Source organism: Pan troglodytes, chromosome 8 (assembly GCF_028858775.2).
Source record: "Pan troglodytes isolate AG18354 chromosome 8, NHGRI_mPanTro3-v2.0_pri, whole genome shotgun sequence".
Taxonomy (NCBI): domain Eukaryota; kingdom Metazoa; phylum Chordata; class Mammalia; order Primates; family Hominidae; genus Pan; species Pan troglodytes.
Window position 1 is genome coordinate 125,832,828 of NC_072406.2, and position 16,382 is coordinate 125,849,209.

At 43.3% G+C, this 16,382-nt stretch overlaps 1 protein-coding gene across 13 annotated transcripts in view; it reads left to right on the plus strand.

The window, feature by feature from the left end:
- CASP7 (caspase 7) overlaps positions 1-14,815 on the plus strand; it is a 51,391-nt gene extending 36,576 nt beyond the window's left edge. For 8 of the 13 annotated variants that reach the window (XM_016919380.4, XM_063782110.1, XM_016919373.4 and 5 more), the window contains 5 exons: positions 5,017-5,153; positions 5,637-5,765; positions 9,351-9,526; positions 10,210-10,339; positions 13,221-14,815. In XM_016919380.4, coding sequence (XP_016774869.2) covers positions 5,017-5,153; positions 5,637-5,765; positions 9,351-9,526; positions 10,210-10,339; positions 13,221-13,450 — 802 coding nt within the window. In that variant the 3' untranslated portion in view covers positions 13,451-14,815. Of the gene's footprint in view, positions 1-4,985; positions 5,154-5,636; positions 5,766-9,350; positions 9,527-10,209; positions 10,340-13,220 lie in introns of all 13 variants that reach the window. The other 5 variants (XM_063782107.1, XM_016919372.4, XM_063782105.1 and 2 more) reach the window with 1 other exon arrangement.
- Positions 14,816-16,382: the final 1,567 nt, after the last annotated feature.

Sequence of the window (16,382 nt, forward strand, 5' to 3'; positions counted from 1 at the left end):
ATTCCCAGGGAAGAGGGCTGATTGACCCAGCCTGGGGATCAGGTGCCCCCTGGACCAATCAGTGGTGGCTGCAAGGTCAAGGGGACAGGATGGCAAATCACTTTCTACCAATATGGTGGCTCTCACTGTAGCCTCAAAGGGAGAATGGGGATGAAAGGGATTTAATCCCCAGGGGAAAGAAGGTGCCTCAAAACATCACAGCTTAGGTGGAAGCCTAATCTCTTGGACTCTCATTCTTGCAGAATATATCTATAAGCAGTGGACTTTTAGTCCCTCTCCCCGCTTTTTTTCTGGTGCTTTCCTCCTGATGCCTTCTAGACAATCATTTGCACCTTTTCTTTGTCTGTCTCCAGTTACATGTTTTAATCATCGGGGTTTGCTTCCTCACAGTTAAGCTATGGATGGAGTTTTCCCAAGGCCAGCTCTTCTTAGGAGGATGAATTGAATTCATCCTCCTAAGAAGGGATTGAATTGATAGTCACTCACAAACACACATCTGTGGTCTGGGAAGATGTGGGTTGAACAAAAAGCTATTTTGGTTAGAAGGAAAAATTAATATTGACTGACTCAAATCCAGAAAGAGGAAGCAGATACCAAGTTCATTTTGAAAAATAAGAGTTCATTTTAGGGGCAGACTAGCTAAGCTCTTTTGCTTAGAAGGAGAAATTAATATTGGCGGACTCAAATCCAGAAGGAGGAAGCAGATATTAAGTTCATTTTGAGAAATAGGAGTTCAATTTAGGGGCAGGCTAGGTATCACCCTTTTGAGATATTTACCAGGAGTGAGGACCACATTTCATATTCAATTGTAAGGTACTTTTCATAACCATGGACAGTGTTTTCTTAAAGTGTTTCTCTTTCTTCCCCTGTTGTGTTCTTTTTATGTAACCAGTTAATTTTCCAAATTTTATTCTGATAGAACCAGAGTCCTTTTATTTTTTACATAACATATCTAATTCTGTTTTTCTCTTAAAGGATGCTTGCTAGTTTTGTTTTGCTCATCACTGAGGATGAGCTAATGACAGCTTTTAAAACATCCCAGCTTGTTTTTTACTTGGATATCATCATAGAGATCCATACCACAGAAGAAAAGAAGTAGGACTTTATCTCTGAAAGGATTTTAGTGCATAAACTGTGACTTCCAGCCTGCTAGACTTCATGCTAGTCTTAGGATCTTTGAATAGCCTTAAATTAGCTGCAGGACCCAGGAAGCTTGCTCTGAAATTCAGTTGACATGTTCAGAACCCTACTTTAGGCCAGACGCGGTAGCTCACACCTGTAATCCCAATACTTTGGGAGGGTGAGGCGGGTGGATCACCTGAGGTCAGGAGTTCAAGACCAGCCTTGGCAACATGGTGAAAACCTGTCTACTAAAAATACAAAAATTAGCCGGGCATGGTGGTGCACACCTGTAATCACAGCTACTCAGGAGGCCGAGGCATGAGAATCACTTGAACCTGGGAGGCGGAGGTTGCGGTGAGCCGAGATCGTGCCACTGCACTCCAGCCTGAGCGACAGAGAGAGACTCCATCTCAAAAATAGATAAATAAATAAAAACTCTACTTTACCTATTCAGTGTTCTTTTCTTTTATCCCATTCTGGCATTTTCTGAAGGGTTGCAGAGAGCACTGGTTGAAGCCTATCCTGAAGCTACCTTGGTAGAGGGGTTAATTGCACCAGGAGACCTAATTTCAGAAAGGTCACAGATTATATTCCACCCTCCACAAAAGTAACCTGGAAGATGAGTAAGTCCTGTCCTGAATTTTAGTATCAAAAACAGTGTTTGCTCAAAGAAAAAATAGTCTAGTAGAGAAACCACACCCTTTGGGGTCAGACCACCAGGAATCACATACCAACTCTGAACCTGAATTTTCTTATCTACACGAAGGCAGCATGGCTGTGAGAACATGCAGTTATTTTATAAAGCTCCTGGCCCATAGGTGGCAGGTATTAATAAGAAATAGCTACATAAATATACTTCTTCTGGACTTAGGTACTATTTTTGCATTGGTCACCTCTGCTTTTGAGGTCTCACTCAAGAAATCTTTGCCCAGACCTATGTCCTGGAGAGTTTCCCCAACATTTTCTTCTAGTATTTTCATAGTTTCAGGTCTTAGCTTTAAATCTTTCATCCATTTTGATTTAATTTTTGTATATGGCAAGAGTTAGGGGTCCAGTTTCATTCTTTTGCATATGGCTATCTAGTTTTCCCAGCACCATTTATTGAAGACATTGTCCTTACCCCAATGTATGCTCTTAGCCCCTTTGTTGAAAATGAGTTTACTGTAAATGCATAGATTCATTTCTGGATTTTCTCTTTTTTTTCCATTGGTCCATGTGTCTTGTTTTTATGCAAGTCCTATGCTGTTTTGGTTACTATAGCTTTGTAGTATAATCTGAAGTCAGGTAATGTGATTTCCCCAGTTTTGTTCCTTTTGCTCAGGATGGCTTTGGTTATTCTGGGTCTTTTGTGGTTTCATATAAATTTTAGAATTTTTTCTTCTATCTCTGAAGAACGTCATTGGTATTTTGATAGGGATTGCATGGAATCTGTAGATTGCTTTGAGCAGTATGGAGATTTTTAACAATTTTAATTCTTTGAATCCATGGCCAACTTGCTTGGATTTGGACTTGCTGTGCCCCCTCACAACCCTAAGCTAGTTACTTGCCCACCCCAAGCCTCCGCAGCTCATCCTTAAAGGGGGTTACGATGATATCTGCCTCCCTCTTTGAGTTGCTATCAGAATTCAGTGAGGACATGCAGATGAGAGTTTTAACAATATCTGGGCCCCTAGTAAGCACTGACAAATGTTAATTATTATTGTTACTTGTAAAATGGGCATGATTATCCCCCCTCTACCTACCTCTGAGGCACCTATCGAACACCAGAGATTTTGTGTGTTCGAAAGGCTGTGCACACATATTTTAAAAAGTACAGAGGACACTGTCAATAGCAGTCATTAACAGGGTGGCAATAAGGAAATCCTATTGCTGCCTGAATGGTGTGTCCTTGAACAGTGCAGAAACTCCCTTTGCTGATACATCTCCAAGGGGCAGGGGGTGGGGATACATCACAGGAAGTACCTGCTGCCACTGCACCTCCCATCTAATTTTGCGACAGTCATGAAATGCGTCACCTACTGCATGCAACTGACTGCGTCACATGAGAGGAAGTTGGTTTTCTGCAAAGGGTAACAACTCACGGATCAGGTCCCACGGGCGGGTGGACGCAGAGCTCCGACTAGCTGCAAGTCCAGCGCTCTTTTGTGCTGCTTCTTTGTGGAAGGAAATGTGAAGAAAACCCAGCGTCACCCTGTAAACCAGACAAAATACAAAACAGTGGAGAAGCCCAGAGAAGGCAAAACTGATTCCGGATATTTCTCTTTTAAAAGTAACATGGCATCATGGAAGAAATTTGGCCTTCCGCAAGTGCAGGATAAAGTCATGCTCAAGGGGAAGAACAGCAATGCAGCATCTGCGGCTTAGACACACAGAGTGCGTCTGTAATTTGGAGTAAGATAGAAGTGGGGGCGGAGAGGGGGAAGGCCATGCCCTTTCAGAGATTCTGAGAAACTCCAACCATAAAAGTCCATGACAACTCAAGGGCAGTACCCTTGACCCCATGTTTGTCAGGTAACAAGCTGGGTTTTGACTTTTATTTTGCTGCTTCTAACTCCGGCTGGGCGCCATGGGAGAAGGGCGGGCAGATCACTCTATTGAATACTCCAGGGGACAGTGTTGCAGACTGGGACCCGCCCATCACTAGCTGGGTGACCTGGGACAATCCCCGTCTCCCCATGGACCTCAGTTTCCGTATCTGTAAAATGAAGTGGATGCAATTCTATTCATTCATTTATATAACAAATATTTATTCAGCAACTTATATGCCGGGCATTGTTCTCCCTACTGGGGATTCAGTGATTTTCAGAACGGAGAAATGTCTCCCTCCTGGGGCTCACGTTGGCATAGATGGCTGGCAAGACAGCTTCCCACCCTCATTGGAAATGTGTCCCTCTGCCCGCTCCATGGTGCCTCATGCCCCACCACACTGCCTACCTGCTAGACTTTTGGCAAACTGGACCACCAGTTGTCTGGAGATTGGAAAGAGCCTACTTTTTTGTTGTAATCCTTCTGTTCCTTTTTCCCCCTTTTAATGTAAATGTTATTAAAACATAACATCCACATAGAAAGTGCACATACTGATAAATTTTCACCAACAGAAACACACATGTAACCAGCACCCACACCAAGAAACAAAATATGACTCACACTGAAGAAAGACCCCATGTCCCTCTGGTCTCTGATCTCCACCATAGGGAAAACCATCTCCAGATTTCTGATCCTAGGTATTAGTTTTGTTCTTTTTAACTTTGTCTTTGTATATACCCTTTTGTATGTCAGTTCTTTCACTCATTGTTATATTTGTGAGGTTTATTCACGTTGCTTCACATTGTGGTGGTTTGTTTATTCTCGTATAGTATTTCATTAGACGAACGTTCAACAATGTGTGCATTTGACTGTGAATGGACGTACATTTTCTGTTGGAGGCCATCGCTGAATGGTATTGCTGTGACGTGTGGACCTGTCTTAGTGAACGTGTTTGCTTTTCCCAGGGGAGTTGCTGTGGCATAGGTTATGTATACATTCCATTTCAGTACATTCTGCTGGTTTTCCACAATGGGTGTACAAAGTAGGTTCCCACCAGCAATGTTTGATAATCCAGGGAGCTGAACATTTTGCGTCTTCTATGCTGTAGCCATTCTGGTAAGTGTGTACTGGTATCACATGGTGATTTTAATTTGCATTTCTCTGGCATCTAATAAAATTTGCCAGGGGACCCTGTTCCACTTAAACATGACAATTAAACAGAGCCGTCTGTCCATGCCAGGTCTTTTCTTCAAGGATACTGCAGTTTTCTTAGGCATCCCCCGCTTTCACACTAGTAGTAAAATGAAGAGACGTTACTATACACACTTCTTCCACAGCCCCTGACTCTGGAACTTTATATTTCACCAGTAAGAAGAAGAAAAATGTCACCATGCGATCCATCAAGACCACCCGGGACCGAGTGCGTACATATCAGTACAACATGAATTTTGAAAAGCTGGGCAAATGCATCATAATAAACAACAAGAACTTTGATAAAGTGACAGGTGGGTGTGTGGGCATGGGCTCATCTTTCCGGTTCCCTATCATCTTCTCCTATTTGTATCAGACATTTATGGGAGAAATGCTGCACCTACTTACTGTGGCAGACAGCCCCTCTGAAGGCAAGGTTCCTGTATTCAGGGGAAAGGGTTATGCGGAAATCAAGAATGTTCGGTCTAAGGCCCCACCACGTGTATTAGCTGATGCGGGGCTTTGACCAAAGGGCTAAGAATCCAGGGGAACCTTGGCTTTGATGGGAGCTGAATGTTACCAGGAGGCTCACCTGTTGGCGCGCAGGCTGCACTGTTAGCCTCCCCTTTGAGTTTGCTTCAATTCATTTAAATTGTGGCCTTGGAAGGCATTGTATATACTTGGAGTGTTTCTGCTGCAGCTGGCACCAGTACATTTAGCGCCCGGCCCACTGGCGCCCGCATGTGGTATTCAGCCAGGGGATGCTCACCTGTGGATTCATTGCTTGATTCCCACAGGTATGGGTGTTCGAAACGGAACAGACAAAGATGCCGAGGCGCTCTTCAAGTGCTTCCGAAGCCTGGGTTTTGACGTGATTGTCTATAATGACTGCTCTTGTGCCAAGATGCAAGATCTGCTTAAAAAAGGTGAGTGCTGCCAGGAGTGGTGGCTCATGCCTGCAATCCCAGACCTTTGGGAGGCCAAGGTGGGAGGATCACTTGAACCCAGGAGTGCAAGACTAGCCTGGGCAAAATGGCAACACCCTATCTTGAAATTTTTTTTTTTTTTTTTTTTAAGTAGCCAGGCATGATGGCATGTGCCTGTAGTCCCAGCTACTTGAGAGGCTGAGGTGGAAGGATTGCTTGAGCCTAGGAGGTTAAGGGTGCAGTGAGCCATGATCACACCATTGCACTCCAGCCTGGGTGACAGAGTGAGGCCCTGTCACAAAAAAAGAAAAGTTGAGCCCTTACCACCCCTCCATCTGTCTTCTTCCTGTACCCAAGGGAGGCGATCCTCCCACCGTGGCCAGGCCCATCTCAGGAGGATGCCTGTGCAGGGCAGAGGAATTTCAGTGTGAGAAACCCCCCTCCCTCTTGACCAGTCCATACCTGTCCTGGAGTAGGCAGGTTTCCTTGAGGAGCCTTCAATCTCTTTGTAAAATGATGAAATCAGCTTAAAGTCCAGCAAAAGAAATAGATTATTTGTATACAGAATGGTCACAGTTTCAAAAGACTCATTCCTGGGAAGTAACAAATCTGTGTCATCCTTTCTAGAATGAAGTGTAAGTGTAAACTTTTCCCTTGTGGCAGATAGAGAATAATAATTCCATATACTTTAGAACTATGTTATTTTTTATGTAGCATGTTCACAAAATTATTTCATTAGATCTTTAACAGAAGCCCTGCAATGTTGGGCAACAGAATATTATGCTCATTTTATAAATATAGGGGTGGGCCACGTGTGGTGTCTCACACCTGTAATCCCGGCAGTTTGGGAGGCCAAGGCAGGAGGATTGCTTGAGGCCAGGAGTTCGAGACCAGCCTGGCCAACATGATGAAACCCCGTCTCTACTTAAAAATACAAAAATTAGCTAAGTGTGGCGACGCACACCTGTAATCACAGCTACTCGGGAGGCTGAGGCATGAGAATCACTTGAACCCGGGAACCCAGGAGGCAGAGGTTGCAGTGAGCCAAGATGGCACCACTGCACTGCAGCCTGGGTGACAGAGCAGGACTCTGTCTCAAAAAATAATAATAATAAAATAAAAAATAAAATAAAAGAAGGGGTGGAGCTTCAGAGAGGAGGAAAGATACACTGAAGGGTGCAGTTAGTAGGGGCAGAACCAAAACCCACGCTCTGGTCTTCTAACTCCAGGACAAATGCATTTCCTATTACACGACCCTCTCTAATGGATGCCACCTAAGGTATTCTGGCATTTAGGGCAAGTGTTTGGAAGTAACATCCTATCAATTCACTAGACACAGACCCACAGGAAGTAGATAGGAACAATCTAAATCACTGCTATTTTTCTTAACCTCACAGCTAAAACAAAAAAAGTCCCCACCATCTTTTTTTTTTTTTTTAAACTAGGCATTTTTCCTAATTTCCTCCAACTTTACTCTTACAAGCTGACCTTTTGTACCCTAGTAGGTTATGTCCTAGACCAGACTAGAAATCAGGAGTCTGAGATCTGGGTCTGGCCCAAGTTCTAACAGGCGACCCAGACAAGGCAACCACATCATCCTGATTTTTTTGCTTTCCTGAAAGGCAGATTATGATACCAGCTCCTGCTGTTTCTTGGGGATGGAGTGAGGAAGCTTGTGAGCCAAGAGGAATTTTGTGAGCGTGCTTCGAGAAGTATAATGGCCCAGATAGGCATATGAACTTGTCCCAATTGTAGTTTCTGTTTGGTTTTTGTTTGTTTGTTTTGTTTTGTTTGAGACGGAGTCTCACTCTGTCGCCCAGGCTGGAGTGCAGTGGTGCAATCTCGGCTCACTGCAACCTCCACCTCCCGGGTTCAAGCAATTCTCCTGCCTCAGCCTCCCAAGTAGCTGGCATTACAGATGCGTGCCACCATGCCTGGCTAATTTTTTTTTTTTTTTTTTTTAGTAGAGATGGGGTTTTACCATGCTGGCCAGGCTGGTCTCAAACTCATGACCTCATGATCTGCCTGCCTTGGCCTCCCAAAGTGCTGAGATTACAGGCGTGAGCCACTGCGCCCGGCCGTTTCTGTTCTTTTGAAAGGTGATTCATTCTGCCCAAGTCCAGAGCATGTCAGAATCAGAGAATTCTTGCTTATTGTCCTATCAAACTAGTAAAGCATTTATTTTTTCTGACTTTACATGCAGTCAGTTCCAGTGAAGACAAAACTCCCATTTTCTAACTGTCCTAATTTGTGTACTCTTAAAATAAGCTAAGAACTCCAACTTTCATCACCATCACCTTGTACCTCTACTGTCAAAACTAATACAAGAATCACTGGGGAGATAATGCAAAGTGTCTTGTTAATTCAAATGGGAGAGGCCACTCTTACTCTGCCTGGAACTGGTGAGGTAGCTGGACTTTGCAGTGTCCTGGGCTTGAAAAACGGCCCCAAGGCTCCAACGTGTTGTACCACCTTTGGGGAAGGTTATGAGACCTCTCCGAGATTCCATTTTTTTAAATCAGTGAAATAAAGATAAATGAGGCCTACTTCTAGTCTTGTAGGAATTAAAAATAACTCATGTAAAGTACCTAGATCAGTGTCTGCACATAGTATTTGCTCAAGAAATTCTAAATATTATTCCTCCCCCCTCATTAATCATAGAGAAGAAGAAAGGATATGTGTATTAGCTAGTTATAGGTTGGTGCAAAAGTAATTGCGGTTTTTGACATTAAAAGTAATGGTTAGTTAACCTATAGCTGGTTAGTTAGTATCATAGAACCTTTGGTGAGTTCTAGCCGGGCCAACTAGCTACATGGTTTATGATTCCTCTCCTCAGTATCCTAAATGGACAGCCAAGCTAGTATTTTTATTTATTTTTCTTTAATTTTGTTTAATTGTGGTAAAATATACATAACGTAAAATTACCATCATAACCATTTTTAAATGTATAGATCAGAATGACATTCTCATGGTTGTGTCACCATCACCACCATCCATCTCCAGGCTTTCTTTCATCTTCCGTAACTGAAACTTTATCTCCATTAAACACTAACTGGCTATTTCCCCTTCCCTCCAGCCCCTGGCAACCACCGTTCTATATTCTGTCTGTGATCTTGACTACTCAAGGTACCTCCTGAAAGTGGAATCATGCAATGCTTGCCCTTTAGTGACTGGCTTATTGCACTTAGTGTAATATTTTATTCTCTTTAACAAACACTTGCATGATGCTTATTATGTGGCGTGTTTTACAAATATTAACTCATTTAATGAGTTAATATTGATCTTCAATGTACAGATAAGGAAATCAAGGCACAAAATGGTTCAGTAACATTCCTGATGTCACAGAACTAGCCAACAGCAGGGCCACACACATCAGCCCCCATACACTGTACCTATCCCTCTCGCTTAACGTCTTAGATAAGTCTGATCCTTTGAAAGGAGCCCAGTCCCCAGCTCCTCCCCTCCCCTCCCTTGTAACCCTCTAATAGTCAGAGGCAGCTGCCAGGCTGCCTCTGGAAATGCTGCATCTGAGGCTCCCCAGAACTTAGACCTTAATTCTTCAATGTTCATATTATTTGCTTGCAGCTTCTGAAGAGGACCATACAAATGCCGCCTGCTTCGCCTGCATCCTCTTAAGCCATGGAGAAGAAAATGTAATTTACGGGAAAGATGGTGTCACACCAATAAAGGATTTGACAGCCCATTTTAGGGGGGATAGATGCAAAACCCTTTTAGAGAAACCCAAACTCTTCTTCATTCAGGTAATCTCTTTTCAATGCCAATACACTTGAAAATGGGAAAAGATTACAGAGTGACGGGGATGGCATCATTTTTACAAATCCAAATGCTGCTTCCATATTCAAATTAGGGTTTTATTTTTCTATCTCTGAATGGTTAGCATATGTGTTTCCACTGGATCACAAATTATGAAGGTTTCTTTTTTTTTTTTCTTTGAGATGGAATCTCGCTCTGTCACCCAGGCTGGAGTGCAGCGGCGTGATCTCGGAACACTGCAACCTCCACCTCCCAGGTTCAAGCAATACTCCTGCCTCAGCCTCCTGAGTAGCTGGGATTACAGGCACGCACCACCACGCCTGGCTAATTTTTGTATTTTTAGAAGAGAGGGGTTTCGCCGTGTTGGCCAGGCTGGTCTCAAACTCCTGGCGTCAAGTGATCCACCCACCTGAGGCTCCCAAAGTGCTGGGATTACAGGTGTGAGCCTCTACACCCAGCCACAAATTATGAAGGTTTCTTTAAGACATTGCAATACTTTTATTTGCTTTGCTTAGTAATTTGAAACACATTCATTCATTTATCTTTTCATCAAATTATCATTGAGCTCCTAAGTATGCCAGGCACAGTTCTAGGTATTAGGACACAGCAGTGAACAGCACGTACATTTCTGTTCCCAACTGCATAGAATGATGTCTGCTTTGATATTTAGGCTTGCCGAGGGACCGAGCTCGATGATGGCATCCAGGCCGACTCGGGGCCCATCAATGACACAGATGCTAATCCTCGATACAAGATCCCAGTGGAAGCTGACTTCCTCTTCGCCTATTCCACGGTTCCAGGTATCATGTCCGTTGTCTGCCAAGCATACTTCAGTCCATTCCATCATCAAAACACAGATTTGGGGACTGTATTCGTTTCCTCTTGCTGCAGTAATACATTACTACAAACACAGTGGCTTAAAATACACAAATGTATTATCTTGCAGTTCTGGAGGTCAGAATTCCAAAATAGGTTGGCAGGGCTACATTCCTTTTGGAGGCTCAAGGGAAAATCCATTTCCCAGCCTTTACGTGGCATGTTAGAACCACCTGCATTCCTTGGCTGTGGCCCCTTCCTTCATCTTCAAAGCCAGCAACTTTGCATCTCTCTGACTCTTCTGTCGTTTACCGTGCTGTCTTTCTGACCACAGCTGAGAAAGGACACCTGTGATTAGATGGGACCCACCTGGATGCTCCAGGATCATCTCCCCATGTCAATCCGATACCCTTAACCACATCTGCAAAATCCTTTCTTCCACATAAGGTTTCATGTTCATAGGTTCCAGGGTTAGGGCGTGGACATCTTTGGGCACCATTATTCTGCCTACCACAGAAATGCATTCACTTTTCTCTCCAGGAAAGCTGAATTCTCTCATTTGTTATTATTATTATTGTTTTAGTAGTTATAAGGACAAACATTTCTGTAGTACTTTGCAATATAGAGTGTCTTTCATGTGTTTTTTCTCATATACAGTAATACCGTAAGTATTTAGGAAAGGTGTTATTCCTGTCCTGATTTTACAGGTAAAATAAAAGAATTTTTAGTTTGGATGAATCTAAGTGATATGCCTAAGGTCAGGTAGAGATTTCAGTGCACAGTAGAGCTGTGAGTCAGCCAAGGTTCCTTTACACTGCAGCCTGTACACAGATACCAGAAAACGCCAGCAATGGGCAAGCCTACTCACTATTTACCAAGCACCACATTTGACTGAGTCTGTTCAATGAAAGTCCTTCCTTTGTTTTGGGTACAAACCAGCACTAAGTTAGAATTTTCCCAGCTGTAATAGTAGTTGTGTCAAGTATTTGGCACAAGGGTACTGGTTACAGTAAATAGGTTGATGTGTTTGGAAAACCAGCTCTGGCAGGATCTACAGATGGGATTTTGTGAGAGCGATAACTTCACAAGTTTTAAGGATGGCATAAGATAGAAAATAATTTGGTCTTTCTGCTCTTGAGAGGGAGGTGGTGTAATGGGGGCATATGTCTGTGTAAACAAACCCAGTGGTAGAGTTGTAGTTGCTCTGAGCAAGGAGGCAGTTGAGAAAAGCTATGTTAAAAAGGAGCTGCTGGGCCGGGCATGGTGGCTCACGCCTGTAATCCCAGCACTTTGGGAGGCCAGGGCGGGCGGGTCTCAAGGTCAGGAGATTGAGACCATCCTGGCTAACACAGTGAAACCCCGTCTCTACTAAAAATACAAAAAAAAAAAAAAAATAGCTGGGCATGGTGGTGGGCGCCTGTAATCCCAGCTACTCGGGAGGCTGAGGCAGGAGAATGGCATGAACTTGGGAGGCGGAGCTTGCAGTGAGCCAACATCGCACCACTGCACTCCAGCCTGGGCAACAGAGCAAGACTCCGTCTCAAAAAAAAAAAAAAAAAAAAAAAAAGGAGCTGCTATAACTGAGCCTAAAATTTCAAACAACATGGGTAAAAGAAGGATGGCTTGTCAGACGGAGTGCTGAGGGGCTGGATAGCCCAGTGCATTTGGTAAAACTCGGGGCTGGATCTCAGGGTATATCAGTCTTCTTGGGCTGCTATAGCAAAATACCTTAGACAAGGTGGCTTAAACAACAGACATTTATTTCTCTAGGTTATGGAGGCTGGGAAGTCCAAGATCAAGGTGCTGGCTAAGTTGCTTTCTGGTGAGGGCTCCCTTTCTAGCTCATAAATGGTCACCTTCTTGCTATAGCCTCATATGGCAGAGATTGAGAGCAAGACTGAGTGAGGTCTGTCGTGTCTCTTCTTATAAGGACACCAGTCCTCTTGGATCAGAGCCCTACCCTAGTGACCTCATTGGACCTTAATTACCTCCATAAAGACCCTGCCTCTAAACACAGTCACATTATGGGGTGCGGCTTCAATAAATGAATTTTGGGAAGACATAGTTCAGTCCATAGCAAGGGATATGACAGAGCATGGCCAGGGTCAAACCAGGACAGGTAGGCAAGTGGCCCTGTCATGGTGGAACCTGTGTGCTATGTCAAGCAGCCTGAACTTTACTCAGATAAAGTGGCACAAGGGAACGGTTTTAGGTTAGGGAGTTATAGGATGAGATTTGCCCTCCCAGGGCATCAGGCTCTCCTGGCCCTGCCCCTCAGACAATTGGGCATTCAGCTTTCTTGTGCCTCTAGATTTCTTCAGCAAGGTCCAACTCTACTCCTATGTATCCCAGCAGCAGGAACACATCTCAGAATTCCTTGAGGTTCTCTGCAAATTCCTTCTCTAGTAGGCTTGGATTAGGAAGTAGCACTGACCCCTAAAGGATAGTGAGGAGTTCCAGAGTTATGGAATAGACCTCCAGCATTTCCTTTGGAAGTCTGCACGTGCAGATCTGTCTCACACCCACGTATCTGATATTTATCAGGTGGGTACGTCCATCAAAACTGACACAAGAGAGTACCCTGGCAACATCCACCAATGCTGGCCCTTAGTGATGCTGTCTGTCATGGGATTTCCATGCTGAAATACTCAAAGCATTTTCTAGCATCTTCATGCCAGCCCTTAAATCTCAGATGTTTGCTCTCTGAGCACACCAGCATAATTCTCATTAATGACTTGTGTGCAGAGTAGAGTGAAATCGTTTCTGAAAAGCAGGTGTGAAAGTGCCATATACTCATTCTCATTGGTGAGTGGAGCAGCTGTCAGAATTAGCTGATTTGGTCGTCTCCTTTCTTTCCTGTTGAAGGCTATTACTCGTGGAGGAGCCCAGGAAGAGGCTCCTGGTTTGTGCAAGCCCTCTGCTCCATCCTGGAGGAGCATGGAAAAGACCTGGAAATCATGCAGATCCTCACCAGGGTGAATGACAGAGTTGCCAGGCACTTTGAGTCTCAGTCTGATGACCCACGCTTCCATGAGAAGAAGCAGATCCCCTGTGTGGTCTCCATGCTCACCAAGGAACTCTACTTCAGTCAATAGCCATATCAGGGGTACATTCTAGCTGAGACGCAATGGGTCACTCATTAATGAATCACATTTTTTTATGCTCTTGAAATATTCAGAAATTCTCCAGGATTTTAATTTCAGGAAAATGTATTGATTCAACAGGGAAGAAACTTTCTGGTGCTGTATTTTGTTCTCTGAATTTTCAGAGACTTTTTTAATAATGTTATTCATTTGGTGACTGTGTAACTTTCTCTTAAGATTAATTTTCTCTTTGTATGTCTGTTACCTTGTTATTAGACTTAATACATGCAACAGAAGTGACCTCTGGAGAAAGCTCATGGCTGTGTCCACTGCAATTGGTGGTAACAGTGGTAGAGTCATGTTTGCACTTGGCAAAAAGAATCCCAATGTTTGACAAAACACAGCCAAGGGGATATTTACTGCTCTTTATTGCAGAATGTGGGTATTGAGTGTGATTTGAATGATTTTTCATTGGCTTAGGGCAGATTTTCATGCAAAAGTTCTCATATGAGTTAGAGGAGAAAAAGCTTAATGATTCTGATATGTATCCATCAGGATCCAGTCTGGAAAACAGAAACCATTCTAGGTGTTTCAACAGAGGGAGTTTAATACAGGAAATTGACTTACATAGATGATAAAAGAGAAGCCAAACAGCAAGAAGCTGTTACCACACCCAGGGCTATGAGGATAATGGGAAGAGGTTTGGTTTCCTGTGTCCAGTAGTGGGATCATCCAGAGGAGCTGGAACCATGGTGGGGGCTGCCTAGTGGGAGTTAGGACCACCAATGGATTGTGGAAAATGGAGCCATGACAAGAACAAAGCCACTGACTGAGATGGAGTGAGCTGAGTCAGATAAGAGAATACCTTGGTCTCACCTATCCTGCCCTCACATCTTCCACCAGCACCTTACTGCCCAGGCCTACCTGGAAGCCACCTCACCAAGGACCTTGGAAGAGCAAGGGACAGTGAGGCAGGAGAAGAACAAGAAATGGATGTAAGCCTGGCCCATAATGTGAACATAAGTAATCACTAATGCTCAACAATTTATCCATTCAATCATTTATTCATTGGGTTGTCAGATAGTCTATGTATGTGTAAAACAATCTGTTTTGGCTTTATGTGCAAAATCTGTTATAGCTTTAAAATATATCTGGAACTTTTTAGATTATTCCAAGCCTTATTTTGAGTAAATATTTGTTACTTTTAGTTCTATAAGTGAGGAAGAGTTTATGGCAAAGATTTTTGGCACTTTGTTTTCAAGATGGTGTTATCTTTTGAATTCTTGATAAATGACTGTTTTTTTCTGCCTAATAGTAACTGGTTAAAAAACAAATGTTCATATTTATTGATTAAAAATGTGGTTGCTTAATTCCTAACCAGTCCAGTTTGCTTTCCTTTTGAAGTTATTTATGGCAATGGAGAAATGAGAAAAGAGAAAACAGGATAAGAATTGACCCTATTGGCTGGGCGCAGTGGCTCATGCCTGTAATCCCAGCGCTTTGGGAGGCCGAGGTGGGTGGATCATTTGAGGTCAGGAGTTCGAGACCAGCCTGGCCAACATGATGAAACCCCACTTCTACTAAAAATACAAAAAAATTAGCCAGGTGTGATGGTGGGCACCTGTAGTCCCAGCTGCTCAGGAGGCTGAGGCAGGATAATCGCTTGAACCCAGGAAGTGGAGGTTGCAGTGAGCCGAGATCGAGCCACTGCACTCCAGCCTAGGCAACAGAGTGAGACTCTGTCTCAAAAAAAAAAAAAAAGAAGATTTGACCCTATTGACTTGACCTCAACACATAATATATAATTTTTTTGAAGTTAGTACACTAGTAAGTAAATTATCACTTGGGAAGCCAGGACTCTTCACATAAAGGGTTAATCAATTTAGAAAGATGTTTGTGATGGGCTGCCATTTATTAATTTTGGCAATAAAATCAGATAACATAAAAGTATCTTCTTTCAAATAAGAAAACTAATTTTGGGTGCGTTTACTAGACTTGTCCTTGGTTTCCTGCCATCTAAAATATGCCAAATGTTCAAAATTGGAGATCATAACAAACATCTACACTACTATTCCCAGAATTCACAGGCTGTTCTTTGGAAAATAAGCTATCTAATAAAGGTCTCTATCACAGAAATCAAAGGGCCTAAGTGCATTGCAATTTGAAGTAAACACCATACAATCTACTTATTTGCCTTGTAACCTTCATTAAAGGGAAAGAAATGCTCCCAAGTGTCAGGATTAATTTTTCCTGAATTCTCTGGGAAGTTATACCTTACAGATAATGAATATTACCTTATATCCCTTAGACTTTTAATAAAGAGTCTTAGTCCTTGAATACTTCCATGGGCAGACACTTATTTATTGAGATCAGAAATCCGAGTTCAACTTGGGAATGTGTTCAGTGATACCACTTTCATTCTAAACTTTCCAGACTTTTTATATTCCGAAATTCTGAGGACAAGTTACCCTAAAGGAGAACTCGGTCCTGGTGAATATACATTCCCAATTCTCATCGTTGTTGAGAACCCCAGTTCCTCCTCACAGGAGTATCAGACAGGGCACTGCCCTTGTCCTATGGGAAGACAGTGCAGAGTACAGCATCCCCACTGGCTTTATGAGCTCAAAGCTGGATTTCTGTTTGGATTTTCATTTTCCTCAGGGTGCCATTAGGTTATTTAAATTTTTAGCTATTGGGTCAGGCACGGTGGCTCATGCCTGTAATCCTAGCACTTTGGGAGGCCAATGCGGGCAGATCACTTGAGGTCAGGAGTTTACAGGAGTTTAAGACCAGCCTGGCCAACATGGTGAAACCCCGTCTCTACTAAAAATACAAAAATTAGCCAGGCACCAGTGGTGGGCACCTGTAGTCCCAGCTACTCCGGAGGCTGAGACAGGAGAATGGCTTGAACCTGGGAGGCGGAGGTTGCAGTGAGCTGAGATCT